Genomic DNA, 15,887 nt, shown 5'->3' on the forward strand with positions numbered 1-15,887 from the left:
ATTGGTATATAATTTATAAACCACCAGTGATTTACTGGAATGGTCATGTGTTGGTTCAAGATGTAAAGGCTTCAGCCAATATAGACAGAGACCAGCAGCAAACCACGGACCTGCGGCGCAGGAACGCCAGAGGATTAGTGGGTAAATATTGACTTTTAAGCTAAGTGAGATTTGCAGATAGTGTTGTTTTTTTTCTTTAAAGCCTGGATTGCCTTTTTTGTTGAAGTGGTGTGACAATGTGCAGTGTAACTTCTATTTTGTAGATGTGTTCCCTAATTCCAGGTTTTTTTTTCTGCTACTACTTAGAGGTTTTCTGGGATGTCTTATCTGCAGGGGGCAATAAATGTGTTAAAATAAAGATCTATGCAGTATTCGCCTGTTAAATGTCCAGCATTAGGCACTTGTTCATATGCTGCTGCAGCGGTCATATGAATGACCGGCACATGACAGCTACAGGACGCATATTTGGGATTTCAGCCGCACTTCAGCCGCACTTAAGCAGCGCTGCTGATTAGAGCCACCTGATTGGCTCTTCGGCACCACGTGACTACACTGCGTGCAAGCGGATTGCCTTAAGCAGCCGTGCCGTACACACTACAGTTAAGCAGACGTGCACTACACGCTACACTTAAGCAGCCGTGCACAGACCCCCCCCCCCCCCCCCCCCCTTGGAGTTGTGCACGAGTGCTACTTCATGAGACCCGTGGGGGGTTGGGGTTAGGTTTAGGGTTAGGATTAGGGTTAGGTTTAGTGTTAGCAAGGCTCATCCTGCACGTCTGCTTAACTGTAGTGTGTACTGCACTGATTGTACTGCCAATCAGGTGGCTCTAATCAGCAGCGCTGCTTAACCCCTTGAGTGGCAGGTTTCCTACCACCCTGTCGTGCCCACCAGGGCAGGTTTTTTAAAATGGTCTAATCATTGAATTTCAACTAGTTTTGCAGTTGCGTCTCAAGAGCCATAACTTTTTCATTTTTCCATTGACATGGCCATATAAGGGCTTGTTTTTTGCGGGACAAGTTGTGATTTTTTAAACAGGGGGGAGGAAAAAAAGAAATGGGGAAAAAAGAAAAAAAGGGGCCATGTCATTAAGGGGTTAAATAATGTATTAACTTCCTTCTCTGGGTCATTACGACGCACACGGATACCACATGTGTGATTGTATTTTTGATTTTTTACAAAGTAAAGGAAGACAAGTGTTTTTTAAATTTTTTTAATAATTTTTTAACTTTTTTTTTTTAAATTTAAAAAAAAATTTTTTTTTTTGTCCCTTTAGGGGACTTCCACAGGGACCCATTAGAACCCCTGATCACATTCCGGGTGTCCGATGGTAACAGCCCTTTACATGCTGCAGTGACAGCCCTTTACATGCTGCAGTCACATAGACTGCAGCATGTAAAGGGTTAACACAGCAGAGATCGGTGGTTTTCTCTGATCTCTGCTGTAAGAGCTAGTACCTAGCTGTCCTCTGACAGCTAACAACCAGCTCTCCCTGCCACAGAGACCATCGGCTTGCTTCTGACAAGCCGATGGTCTCTATGGCAACCTGTAAACAAAGCAGGACATTGCCGACATGTCGGCAATATCTTCTGCTGGTTTTTCAAAGCCCTTGCACTGCTCTGAGTGGGTCTGTGCAGGCAGAGCACACTGCCACAGCTTGTGGCATTGTGCTCTGCAGCTCCCATAGTGATACATAGCCCGGAAATCTTCCGGGCTATGTTGCTATGAGCAGTGGAGCTCGTCACGGAACTTTTCCGGGCGTGCCACTCAAGGGGTTAAGTGCGGCTGAAATCCCAAATATGCCTACAGGACATGCCGTTACCAGGGCAGCTATGCTGAAGTGTCAGGACATAGAACAGTGAATACTGAATAGTTTTTTGTGGGGTATTTTTGTCTATTCCCTGCCCTAAAAAGAAAGTAAAGTCCCCCCGGTGCAAGCACCAAGGCATGACTAACTCCTCGGGTGATATCACATCATGACGTTTGCAGGGTAGTTTTCCACTGCCTTGCCCAGAGATCTCCCCCCCCCCCCTCCCCCCACCCCTCCGGCCAAGCTGGGTACTCCATCTTACCGACCTCAGACGGATGGAAAGCTCAGTCAACCTTGAGCCGGCTACCTGAACCCCGAGGGGATAGAACCCACAACCTTTCAGGGCTTTATTTCAGCTGCCTTTACCTTCAGAGCCCCATGTGACTCAGTGTTAAGTCCCCTGGTGCAAATACCGAGTCATGACTGACTCCTAGGGTGATGTCTATTGTGACGTTTTCTTGCCATTAGCAACTTTTTAAAGTGTTGTGCAGACAGCTCTTGAATATAATTGGAATGTCATGCCAGGTCACACCTTGGTAGTTGGAACAGGCAAACTTGATAACAGCAAATTCTATATTGGAATTAAGACCTTCCCAATTGTCCTACATTAATGTTCGAATCGCAGAAGTCCTTGCTTGTTGGTGCACCGCATGCTCCTGAACTGGAATAACTTTATTTCTGTAATATAAATGCACAATAAGGATGAAACCTCAGTAAACCCTCACATAATGTATATAGACTATATATGTTGTTTGTGCAAGTATGAAAAGGAACTGCAGGCTTCTAGAATGTGAAAACAAATAACAGTGATGGAACTTGCAGAATCATGTGGCCCGCCTCTAGTCAAATTGTGACTGTCAGTAGGTGAATTTGTGACCATACTCCATCTCTAAGGATCATCTCATTACAGATATTAAAGTGTGTTGTTGGAAACCCACCTGTTTTTTTTTTTTTTTTGTTTTTTCTTTTAACAACCAACCTAAAACTACTATTACATTCAACATCCCTCAACTGGAAAACACAGGCAGAGCTCCACAGATTGCGATCCATACCTCATTGTTTGAATTGAGGGTTACAAGTGCTGGCTGTAATCCGCAGAGGTCTGCCTGCATGTATTGGCACCCTTCGGGCATGTTCATGTGACAGCGTTCGCTGCAGAAGAATAAACGGCGAATTCGGCCTCAAAAACTGAATTAGTCTTTCTGCCCCAGTTTTTGGCACAGATCCTTCCGCATCATTTGCCCTGTCGATGGGTGGAATTCCCAGTGCTGAAAACTATGCTTGCGCATCAGTAAGTCACTTGATGCGAAACGCCAATGCAGTGTCAGAATTCCACATACAGATTTTGGCCATTGACAGGGCAAATTCCATGTGCACATCTGCACAAAAAGCTGCGGCTTTTGACATGGTTTTTGAGGTAGAACATGCTGAGGAGAATTCCGCTATGTGAGCGTACCCTTATGATTCTTTCACATGTGCAGAACTGACAATGGCTTGAATCTGCTGCAATTCCACATCAAAATCTGCATTTATCCATGTGGTTTTTGATGCGGATTTCTGCAGTGGCAAATCCCACTACATCTTGGAGGTATAATTCCGTCCATGGGCAAAAGCCCTTGGGGTGCTGTCACCTGCAGGCTTTGTTTCCTGCAGCCTGTTTTGGGAGTGGATTTTTCGGGTGCTTTTACATGAGTGGAATATCTCTGTAATCCGCAGAGTGGATTTTTGTGTGGAAGTTTCTGCTTCTTTTGGTGCAGTTCGCAAAAATCTTAAATATTCTGCTTGTGTGAAAGCACCCTAATACTTTTTTCTTTCCTTTTATAACCCGCACCTGATTTTGACACATGACTGTATGTGTGACACCACATTATAGCACATCACAGTTGTTGGTTTGCTCTGTAGATCTACTGAACAGTTTCACATTCTATGTAGTTTCTTGTTATCAGTCTGTGTACTTCTCAGACGGTCTGTAGTCTGCATGTTATCATGTCTTCATTCATAAACCACAAAGTGTAATATATTTTCATGTTTTATTCCAAACACACCAGAATCCTCCTAGACACGGTGGAGGACTGGGTTTTGTTCTGTGCATACACCCATCAGTACAGAAACATTGATCGTATGAAGTAGTGTCTAGAGGAGTTAGTAGATAACTTTTTGGGTTTTATTGGAAGCTTGAATGTTTTTCGTATTGTTGTCCAGGGCACAATATTCTACTTCCGTGTTTGAAAATGTATTTATTACATTTGGTACAGTATGATAGAGGATTTGCTTTGTTTTTTCTTTTCCAGGAGCAGCTAGGAAATGCTGAAGATGTGTTGAAAGACTTCAATGTGTGCTGTACGCAAGAAATGACCATGCGAGAGCATGAAGTCCCAGTACTCAGGGGTGGGCCAGGACTCTACAAGGTAGTGAAAACTGGGCCATCCGGTCATAATATCAGAAGTTGCCCAAACCTAAGAGGTATCCCAATTGGAATGTTAGTACTGGGAAACAAAGTCAAGGCTGTCGGCGAGGTATGGACTTGTGACTTATCTGATACTGCTTTTGTCATGCAAATGCCAAAGCAAAGTACTACTTTAATTTCCAGATTCTTTCCACGTTTTGTTTTCATACTTTGCTAATATATGCTAAATTGATAGAATCGATGGAGTATTTACTAACCTCCGCTCCAGATTAATGTACTAGTGTGGGTGCAAGTTACATTTGGACTTGCTTTTAATGGAAGAAGCATCCATTTCTTTCTTTCGAATGTTGCTTTTGAAATGTGTAACTTCTCAATGTTTTTTTGCTCCAGGGTGTAGTGTGTCATGCTATTTCTCTATCCACTCCTGAAGTATGTGGATACTGTGGTTTAGATTAGGAGATGCAAAGCTTGCCTTTTTGCTGGATTGTCTTTATGCTGGCTGTTTATTCTACTGCCTTAAGTGTTCACACATATTTTTCTATATTCCTTAATTGCTTTAAATCTGTTACATGCTAGACTGACCATGTTATACTGTTGCCTTAGCATGCAGTCATTAATTTTCATCTTATTAGGTTCTGCAAATACATGAACTCCATGAATCTTGTGGTTTCTGTCTCTGTACCAGGTGGTCAGTTCAGAAGGTACATGGGTGCAGCTGGATAAGAACAGCATGGTAGAATTCTGTGAGAATGATGAAGGGGAAGCTTGGTCCTTGGCTAGAGATGCTGGTGGCAATCAATATCTCCGTCATGAGGATGGCAAGTTTAAAATATTTCTTTAAGATCTACTTCATATGATTTGTCATGATTGGATTTCTTAAAGGGGCTCTGCCCTAATTGGGGTGGCTGTGCAATCAATTTTGAATTTAATGAAAAACCTTATTGTAAATTATATGTTCATGGTTTTAATTTTTGCCCCATTTTTTGCTCCCCTCACTATTTGTCCTCCATTGCAGTGTCCAGCGGCAGGGTTTTGTGTACAGTGCAATATTCCCCTGTATTTCCAGCAATACATGCGCATCATAGCTGGTATCTGTCTGATGCGTGTCTCACCGGCACAACATGCACACACGTGTGAATCAGCCCTAGGTCTTCAGCTTTGAGCTCTGAAACACTGGATGCCATGCACTACTGATTTTGGTGTTGGTCAGCACAGCAAGGAGTCACTAACAAAACCTCTTCCTTCTCAAATTAGCTGATTATAGGAACTCTCAGAAGCCTGAAACACTCTGGTCCAGAAACAAAGATGGCCACACCAGCTTCTCTGGCTGCCGGATGCACACTGTACATTAGTATGCATCATCGGTCCAAGACAATACACCTTCTTTGATCAGGCGAGCAGTATTGGCCAGTCACATCAGTGTGTAGTGTCTTAGACCACTGACTTACGGCTCTTGCACACTAGCGATTGCAATATCGCTGCATTTTTTTTTTATGCAAATGTCAATAGGACTTTCTAATGTTAAAAACTAGAGATGAGCAAACGTACTCGTTTCGAGTAATTACTCGATCGAGCACCGCGATTTTCGAGTACTTCCGTACTCGGGTGAAAAGATTCGGGGGGCGCCGGTGGGCGGGGGGGAGGTGTGGCGGAGCGGGGGGGTAGCAGCGGGGAACAGGGGGGAGCCCTCTCTCTCTCTCCCTCTCCCTCTCCCCACCACTCCCCGCTGCAACCCCCCACTCACCCACGGCGCCCCCCGAATCTTTTCGCCCGAGTACGGAAGTACTCAAAAATCGCGGCGCTCGGGCGAAAAAGGGGCGTGACCGAGTAGGTTCGCTCATCTCTATTAAAAACGCATAGCACAAACTTGCAATTTTTGTGCGATGCATTTTTAACATTAGAAAGTCCTATTGACATTTGTTTTTAAAAAAACGCAGCAATATCGCGATTGCCAGTGTGCAGGAGCCCTTACGGAGAGATGCTACTCTCCTTCACCCATGTCACAGGCCTCTCACTAGCCAAGCCAGAAACCTGTTGCACACTGATGAGGGGCAAAAACCTCGGAACAGCTGTTTATGTATGGCATTCTGGCTTTTGCTTTTTAATTCCCAGTCAGTGTTATAAGGCCCGTATAAAGAGTCTAACATTGACTTGCAGGAATAGGTGGCGTTGCAGAGCTATTGTTCAGTCCTCCTTATTTGCATATTTCCCAGAGGAGAATTGGTGGCTTTATAAGTCTCCTCACTCACCTTCTAGGTACTCTCCCTAAGAAGAAACAATACCCTTCCCGACCTTGGACTACTCATGCATACTAATGCACTGTGCATCAGGTAGTCAGAGAAGCTGTTCAGGCATCTTTGTTTCTCCAGGATTGGAGGGTCGCTAACCTTCGAGACAGGATTGTAGATGGAGGGCAATCTTTTTAAACCTAGCTTGTTGATGACACCATATGAGTTGTTCTTGGTCTTTTCTTGTAACTTTTGCAGTCTGTGGTTTTCTTTTTGATTACCTTTTTCTTTTCATCAGGTTCTTATATGTCCGGCAGTACTACTTCTGATACCCAAACAACTGATCCCCTAATTTTGTTTTTAGTTTTGATGCCAAATTCCTAAATCCGCCAAACATAAAAACATTGCATGCAGTGTTTTCCTGTCTGGCTATTGACGCTGGACCTGTGCAAAAAGTGTACCAAAATGGCATCAGTGTCCAACTCCAGCATGAAAACACTGGGTGGACAGACTACTGGCGGCTGAAAATTATAAGCCTTCCGTTTTCCATTATCGGATATCATAAGTGTACATTTGCAAGCCTAAGGCTAACAGACAGGCTGCTATATGGTGGAGCGCTTCAGTACTAACTGGAGTATTTGTCTGCTTTCATTATATAGAGCAAGTTTTGGATCAGGGCTCTCAGACTCCACCTCCTAGCCCATTCTCCATTCAAATATTTCGCCGTAGTGCAAGTGGAACCATTGTGCCAGGATTTGATTATGGTCTTGGAAATAACAAAGGTAAGTTTCTAACTAGCATTCTACAGACCAATTTTGCTTGTTTTTACAGCGAGTGTGATTAAGAGATAAGCACTACAATTTAGCGATGAATTGGTTTAATTTGGACCTTTGTACATAGTCTAGGAGCAAACAACTGAACTGTTTGCACAGAGATGTGATCGCCCATGGCTAGCTGAAAGTTTATCTGTACTCAGATTATGCACATGTAGGGCGTTTATCATTGTGTATCCTCCCTACAGCTTACCACGAATCAGGACTCCCTTCAGACCATAGTACATAGAAAGCTTATACCTTAGCTTCGTAAGTCTTTCCACTGATAATCTGTTTAACCCACCACTGTCCCTTCCCTCCAATATTGAGCGAAAATGCTATAAGGAAACTGATCCCATAGTTTTCTGGGGGTCATTATTTAGTCTGGTGCCATGAATTGTGAAACTTGAGGTTTCCTTGAGAGAAATTTTTGCAGGCAGTGTTTCTCTGTCTTGATATGAATGTTGAACAGGTGCACAATTTTTCCATCAGTTGTATCAAACTCAAGCAAAAAAAATATTTGGCCAGACATAATTTTTTTAACGTAAATGTGCCCTTAGTGAGTAACCATGCACATTCTCAACTAGCTCTGCAAGTTGTCATACTGGCACAATGAAGGGCACTTTTTTATCTGTCTTGAACTTGGCAACCAATAATGAACAGTATTTCTAGGTTTTGTTTTGGTAGACTACTTTTAGGTTATCTTGATCAAAAGTTTGGCATATACTTGAGAGAAAAATGGTCCGGCATCCCCTTATTAGAGTGATTCTGTCGGTCGAGAGTAAAAAAAAAAAAAGGCCAAGACGCAAGTGTCTTAGAGAAGCGCAAGACATCAGGAGAATAGCTTAACTTCTCGTTTCATTGAAACCAGCATAAGTAGACTCTTTTCAAGACTATAGGCCCATTTACAAGGAGTAATGATCTCTCAAACGACAGTTTGAGTGACAGCTTTGAGCGATCATTTTGCATAAACTAGTAAGTAGCTACTCAGCTGCTTAATAGCTTATTAGTGTGCAAGTGAAGCCTTTAGCTCAATGTAGTTAATAGCCTGAGGGCTCTTATCTGCTTTCAGCTCCTTTGTTCTCCGACGTGTAACAATGCTATGAGCACTACCCGTTGAGAACTCATCATTGTGCAGTCTTATCAGGACCGCACGCTTTTTAGGTAAGCCTCAATTTAACGATCAGCTAGCAGTGCATGAAAAGTGCACGATGGCAGCGCGTTTAGACGCAACGATTATGGCTCAATCGATCGCTTTTCAGTGATTTTTTTTTTTTTTTTGAGCGATCATCGCTCCGTGTAAATGGGCCTTATAGCACCCCTTCCTCAGTATCTACTGAGGGGGACACAATAAATCAAAACGTGACATGAATAAAACCAGGGGAAAGGGGGCATTTTTTTTCATTTTTTTTTATACATACAAATATGAGGGTGCAATTTTGCCTGAAATAAGTATAGGCAGAGAATAAAGTATTAGAAGAAAATGCGGATAAAGAATACAAACGAAAATGAACACGTGAATAAAATTAAAATAATACGTAAAGAAAAGAGTCCTCTTTAAGAGATACTCCATCACTACTTGATAAACTGACAGACCTGCAATGGTTACCCACATATAGTTGGGCTACATTAGTCAGCACCTCGCTTTAGTCTAATATTCCACATGATTTAGGAATAGAGGTTATGGCATCAGTTTAAGATGCTGGACAGGAAAAACCGTATCCATTGTATTAAAAAAATAAAATTATATATCCCTATCTATCTCTTTTTAAACCTAATCCTATATAAATCGTATGTCCTCCTTGAAAGTTGAGATGTGATGTTAGTTGGCTGCAACTGTTCAAAAAAAATGTAACTGCATTGGAGAAACCAAAAGTAGATAGATTATTAAATAGATTGATAATATCTATCTATTTTTCTGCCTGGGTGTTTCTTCACCCCTCCTTTTTCACTGCTTCTCTGACTTCTTAGAGTGAGTTTCACAATATAATAGATATTGTGGACTTTACTATCGTATGAGGACACTGGAGTGTTTCTTTTATGTGTTAGTTGTGGGATCTTCACTGCTGTGTATCCTGGAAGGTGAAGAGGGAAGCTGAAAGTTCTTTTGTTCTATTTAAGTATATTGTGTATTCTGGAATCATTGCCAGTTTTATTGTAATTTCTATATTAAAACTTCACACATGCTTCAAAGTATTTTTGAGAAGGTATAATAAATGTTGAACTGAAAACTTCTAATGGCATTTATGCTGCATTCACAATTGTGCCATGAATCTGGGCACACTTTGTCGCCTCCTCCTATGTAGTCCATTCCTGCGTCTATATGCTGATAAGACGGGAGACAGTGCAGAAATTAAGCCTCAGACAAATATGGTGGTAGGCTCTTCAGTGTACAATACACTTGTTCATTCCCCAGCACCCATCACACCAGCTGTGTGCCCCTGCTTCCCCTCAGCCCAATATCGCCCCTGCATTCTACAGGGTCTGTTTTGTGGTATATGTCTGGAGGATTTACCTCGGATGGTTGCTAGATCCACCCTGTTTGCTTCCGTTGGTTGAATGTTGGTGCCTATGGATATGTTTGACCTATGCACAGAGCGTTCAAAGTGCAGACAGCAAATGTGTACTTCAAATGCAGTGTTGAAAGTAGCCTAAGGCCAATAAAGAGATTGTCTTCATAATACTTTTGTAATTTTCCTTTTTTTTTTTTTTTTTTTTTTTTTTATTCAAAAGTATTTGCCAATTTTCTGGCTAACGCTATACCATGGTATTGTTGCTATACGTCTTTTCATTCCTTGTAAGCTGTAGTGGCCATTACATTATATACTTCAAGAGCCCTCTCACACTTCTTTCAGGGCTTTCTTCCCTGGTTACATCAGAAGTTTCAGTCAGGATCAACAAAAACTGTATTCCGACAGAAACCTCAATAAAACTCTAGGATTTTGTTGCTCAGAGACCACTTGAGCAGGATTGGTTTCCTGCATTTGTGCTAGGGAGAACAGCATAGTTGAAACTAACAAAACTGGACTCGGACTGGTCTCAATTTGACTAAAATAAGACTATGGTTCCATCATGGCTTCTGATTGAATGACCTTTTCAATTCTCTAGATGGAACCCGGGGATGGAGGCCTGAATGTAGTGTGAACAGAATCCCTATTCCTACGTTGTAATAAATCCTATTCTCAATTACCGTATACACTCGAGTATAAGCCGGGCTTTTCAGCACAAAAAAATGTGCTGAAAAAGCCTCCCTTGGCTTATGTTCAAGTGAGGTTAAAAAAACGCAATACTCTCCTCCCAGCCGGCCTCTGTGTCCCTGGCGCAATGCTCTCCCCAGCGGTGCGGCAAGCTGCTTGAGACATCTCCCCGCTGTCATCTCCCTGGCTCTGTTTTGAATTTCCCTCCCGTCAGCGCTGTGTAACGCCGGCTGGGAGGTTAGTATTGTGTTGTTTTTTGTTTGTTTTTTTACCTAGTAAATACTCGAGTATAGCTAGGCTTATACGCGAGTCAATAAGTCTTACTAGTTTTTTCTGGTAAAACTTATTGACTCAGCTTATACTCGGGTCGGCTAGTACTCGAGTGTATACAGTATGTATTTTCTGTAAAATATATACCGTATACAAATATACATTTTTTTTTTTTTATTAGACACTCACTTTGGCAGAACCGCTGATGTAGAATTGTAACACAAAATGTTTTTGTTGCCAAAATGGTTTGATGGACTTATTTGAATAGAAACCGTCATAAACCTAGTCCTCATTTGACATAGTTGCAACTTCTATAGCGATTCTATTCTTTTTTTATTCTTTTTTATTAAGTAGCAATTTAGATGTTCATTTACTTTTGAAGATAATTGTTAGTAATATTACATCAGTCACTCATTGTCAGATTTTATTAGAATTTGGTATTGGTGTCCACAATAACCGCATTTGGATTGAAACCACTTGAAACAATGGCAGGTTCAAGTGCATTCCAACAATTAGCAGTATTCTGCAAGCGGATCGGTAACAGTGTATATGGGCACCCTTACGCTGGGCTCACATGACCTTATGTTTACCGCATATTATGCAGTCTCTGTATGCCCATGTGATAAACTGTAATTCGCAGGCAATCTGTTACATTGTTCTTACACAGTAGCAAATACTTTAGCGTGTTAGAATTGCATAATACGCAAGTGCAAAAAAGAATGCAGCCTGTTCTATTTTGCCCTGCATACATGCAAGATAGAGCCCATTGTTCTCTATGAGCGTGTATATACTCGCTGCCATACGCAATTTTAGCCTATGGGTGTCATATCAACCCATTGGGACCCCATGATCATATCCTATGTGGGGGTCCAATGGGTGACAGAGAGAGCCCCTTCCTCTGTCAGCCCTTTACATTCCGTGGTTGCATTGACCGTAGCATGTAAAGGGTCAAACAGCGGGGGATCGGCAGTTCCTCCAGTCCCTATCAGAGGAAGTGCCAAGTTGTCATCCGACAGCTGAGCACCCGCTCCCCTAGACACGGGTGACCCATACCAGGCACCTGATGCAGCGCCGTAAAAGGCGCATGCATCAAAATAAGGCTCCTTAATGAATGCTGTAAAAATACATACAAGCGGCTAAGGGGTTGATTTATTTAGCTGCTTGCTTGGAGGAGGTATAATATATACACTCATTGTCCAAAAAAAAAATCAAGCACCTAAAAGGAGTTGTTGTAATCGAGTGAAATTTTGTGTGATCGTAATGTTGATATAAATAAGTGATTACAATATCGGAGCAAAAGGCTATATTATTGCGGAAAACTGAAGACTTGAAGGAGGGGCTCTAGTACCCTGTTGAATACAAGATGTGATACAGGTGGGCATAGAGGCTCTAGTACCCTATTGGGCCGCCACTAGCTTGGATACAAAATGTGATACGGGTGGGCATGGAGGCTCTAGTTAGTACCTTGTTGTACCGCCTCTAGCTAGGATACAAGATGTGATATGGGTGGGCATGGAGGCATACAGGTTCCGTATGGTATCCTGCAGTATATCGGTCCACACTTGGAGTAGCTGACACCCCTGATCATGCAAACTCGTAGGCTGTCAAATTTGGCGTCCCAGATAATCTAGTACATGTTATATTGACAATAAATCTGGTGACCCGGCAGACCACAGAATTGTGGTAACGTTGTGCAGACATTCCTGTAACACCATTGTGTGAGCAGCCAAGCATTGGCCTGACAGAAAATGCCTCTTGGAAGCCATCTCAGGAGAGACAACCCATGTGGCTGCAGGATGTCAAGAACATATCGCTGAGCTGTCATTGGGTCTCCTACCACTACTATTGGTGACCAACTGCCCTATACGATGACCCCCAGATCATCGCACCAGCAGTGGGGGCAGTGTGCCACTCCACAGAAAGCCACGATTAAGGCGCTCACCCCTAGATCTCTAGACATGAACACGGCCGTCGTCTGTGCCCAAACTAAACTTGGATTCGTTGCTCAAGACAACTTGGTTCCACTCCATAGCAGTTTAATGTCTTCATTCACTACACCACTGTAAGCGGAGGCGACGGTTGGTTGTCAAAGGCCGTGCAGGTAATGGGTGCTGTGAGATCACATATCCTTCATCTATGCGCCTGCAGATGGTACCAACAAACACAGGGGCCTGTAACTATGGTGCCATCTGTCTCTGGATGGCAAACCACAAAACAGTTGGAGCTGCTCGTGCTGGTCAATCAGATGATCCTCTCTATTGGTGATCTGTTGAACGGTCTGAGCCCTGTCGCCTTGAGTGCTTGCCCTCACACATCCACCGGACCCAACATCTAATAAGAGTTGGGTCAGAACAGCCTAGGTGCACCCCTCTCAAACTCTTGTTAACTAGGCGGAATCTCTGATTGTGCCATGGAGGCGTCTAGTGGTCAACAAGCTCAACTAAAGCGGAAGAAGAGGTCCACTACACAAAAGTAGCCTCTGAGAGCCTTTTAATAGGGTGGAACCACTTCTAGGGCCTCAGTTGGCAAGTCTATCCATCTAATCATTTGAATTTATGCCCGAAATGTAACTGCATGCCAAGTTTTACAGCAAAGCGACAACCTCTAGGTGCTTGATTTTTCGATAGACTGTAGAACACTTAACTAAAGACTTGAATGACCGGATTTAAATTGCTATAGAATTTGAATGTTTTAATGAAACTTTTTTATTTTTATTTATTATCCCCTTGGTTCAACACCTGTATTTAACACATGTGTTGTAATTTTACCATCTGTCGGATTTTGGAATATTAACAGCTATTGACATGTGGTAGGCTTTTCAGCATTGTGTAATCACATATAGGTTTTAAGACTATTGGTATGAAGAACAGACCACAGATCATGTTTAAGATCATGTTGACCACAAGTGCTATTCTGCATTCTCTCTGCTGCAGCTTTTCCTATTACTTCCGTGGACTTTTTACCCATACACAAAGGACATCATGCTATTAGGGGAAAAAAAGGATGGGGGGGGGGAGGATTTTACATAGGGCTTGGGTTTGTAATCTGCACTATGACAACTTGTTCATGGGGAAATTACCGTGGGTAAAAACTGTGAAATTCAAGTAAGTAGACAAATCTGTCATTTCTTTTATTGGTATGATCTTATGATGTGCCAATGTTGTGGTTTAAAAAGAATGCGGTGGCATTGAAGCCTAACTAATGAGTGTGCCGTTCTTCTAGATAGTAGAACTGACTACTTATCTGACGTCAATGAACTCTAATTTAGGAATTTCAGCTTCATTGAAAAAAAATAAATAAATTCCACAAGGATCTGATGGGGGTGCTAATCGGTGAAATTTAGTTGTACTTTAGGTGACCTGTCTATTGTATTGCATGTTATTACCTTTGCATGCCATGCTGTGGTATTTTTCTTTAATACCTGGCTTTAATTTAGCTTTATTTGTATTTTATTTATTTTTTAGTCTTTTGATGAATCAGTTCAGAAGTTCTGAACTATTAACATATTAATGCTTAATTCATTAAATAACGGGTTGTAGTTTTGACTGTTTTGCCCATTGCAGGTGATCAGCTGAGTGCCTTACTGAATTCCATTCAGTCACGGCCTAGTTTGCCAGCTCCTTCCATCTTTGATCAAGCTGCAAAACCTCCCTCTTCCCTAGTCCACAGCCCATTTGTGTTCGGACAATCCCCTTCCTTCCAGCAGCCTCAGCCTTCGCTCCAGAGTAAGTCTGTCCGTCTTACATGCTCATCCAACCATTCTTTCTGAGGCACTGTCTTCTGTTCTTCAGAGACTTCCATTTCTAAGCATGCGTGGCTGTCTACTGAAGCAAAAAATGTCTTGCATAATGTTCCTTTCCTGGCAGACTATGATACACTTGTTTCTAGAGTTGTCTTGATTTTTGTTTTGTAGCAATTAAATGCGGTCTGCATTTAATTGGGAATGTTGAAAAAATAGGGACAGTCATCTGCAAGTTAATTTTAGTAGTCCTATACTACTATTTCGGATAGTACCTTATTTAAAAAAAAAATATATATATATATATAAAAAAAATCCAGTCTATGGAATTGATTCGGTTCATACGTGTGAACATCAGTTTATAAAACCAGGGTTAGGACTTAATCCAAGCTGATGTTACCAGAGTTCCCCTATATTTTCATGTATCATGATGTATGTATTGAATGATTTCACCCAACATCATGCATGTACATATACATTGCTTATGGTATATGGTTTTTCCATTTGTTTTCTCACTACAGTTTCTCTACCTGTGTTAAGGACATTCCATGCTCTCCAGTAGCGACTAGTTTATGGTGGTGGTTGACCTAAATGCAGCATTTAGTCTATTTTCTAGTGGAGCACGACTTCTAATTTTTGAAGCCAAAAACAAGGAGAATGCATTGCAGCTTATCAAATGGACATGAAATAAGTTAATGTTGTGTATTTCATGTAGGGTAATATCAAATTGGCTTTTATGATGGTCTGTGGGAAGAACATACTTTTGTCATCTTGCAGTCAGACCTTTTTGTAGTCCACATTTCTCATTCCATCTTCATTTTTGGAAAGAAAAATTCAGCATTGTACTCCTTTCATCCATGCTGTGTATATATAAAAAAAGATTATATATAGATATTATATCTATATAGTATTTGTATATTTGTTTTTCCTAGATACCTTTTGCTCTTGAAAGTCCAGTCAACTACATTTTCCATACATTAGGAAAAACTAAAAGTTAAATACGTATGCCAAAAAATACCTTTTTTTTGGCATCTATTGGGTTTATAGTAATCTGTGTATATTTTTGGTGTACGCTAGGAGTATTAGCTGTTGTCTGTGTGGAGCATACACTGAACAAAGCACACTCCAACTATTACTGAGAATAAATACATGCATCCACTGAACGATCACTGCATTAGGAACAGCTAGCATGTGACTTCTTGTGATCAGTAATGCGGTACCACATGGTCTCAGATAATGTGCTCACCTCTTCACTGCTCAGCCAAAGGCAACATATGGGTGAGCATGGGACTTTGACTACAGCAGTCGGTGCCCAGAAATGTGGTGCCATTATTTCTGCAACAGCCACACTTGTTGGCTGTTCCAGAGCTAACAGAGTACCAAGACTGGTTGAACCATGGACCGACCTCCGACAGAAGATCACACA

At 41.9% G+C, this 15,887-nt stretch overlaps 1 protein-coding gene across 5 annotated transcripts in view; it reads left to right on the forward strand.

The window, feature by feature from the left end:
• The window catches only part of MYCBP2 (MYC binding protein 2), a 196,032-nt gene that overhangs the window by 134,217 nt on the left and 45,928 nt on the right, over positions 1-15,887 (forward strand). For 3 of the 5 annotated variants that reach the window (XM_066580830.1, XM_066580838.1, XM_066580848.1), the window contains 4 exons: positions 4,100-4,324; positions 4,901-5,033; positions 7,103-7,225; positions 14,286-14,447. In XM_066580830.1, coding sequence (XP_066436927.1) covers positions 4,100-4,324; positions 4,901-5,033; positions 7,103-7,225; positions 14,286-14,447 — 643 coding nt within the window. The remainder of the gene's footprint in view (positions 1-4,099; positions 4,325-4,900; positions 5,034-7,102; positions 7,226-14,285; positions 14,448-15,887) is intronic. The other 2 variants (XM_066580866.1, XM_066580857.1) reach the window with 1 other exon arrangement.

This window comes from Eleutherodactylus coqui, chromosome 1 (assembly GCF_035609145.1).
Source record: "Eleutherodactylus coqui strain aEleCoq1 chromosome 1, aEleCoq1.hap1, whole genome shotgun sequence".
Classification (NCBI taxonomy): Eukaryota; Metazoa; Chordata; class Amphibia; order Anura; family Eleutherodactylidae; genus Eleutherodactylus; species Eleutherodactylus coqui.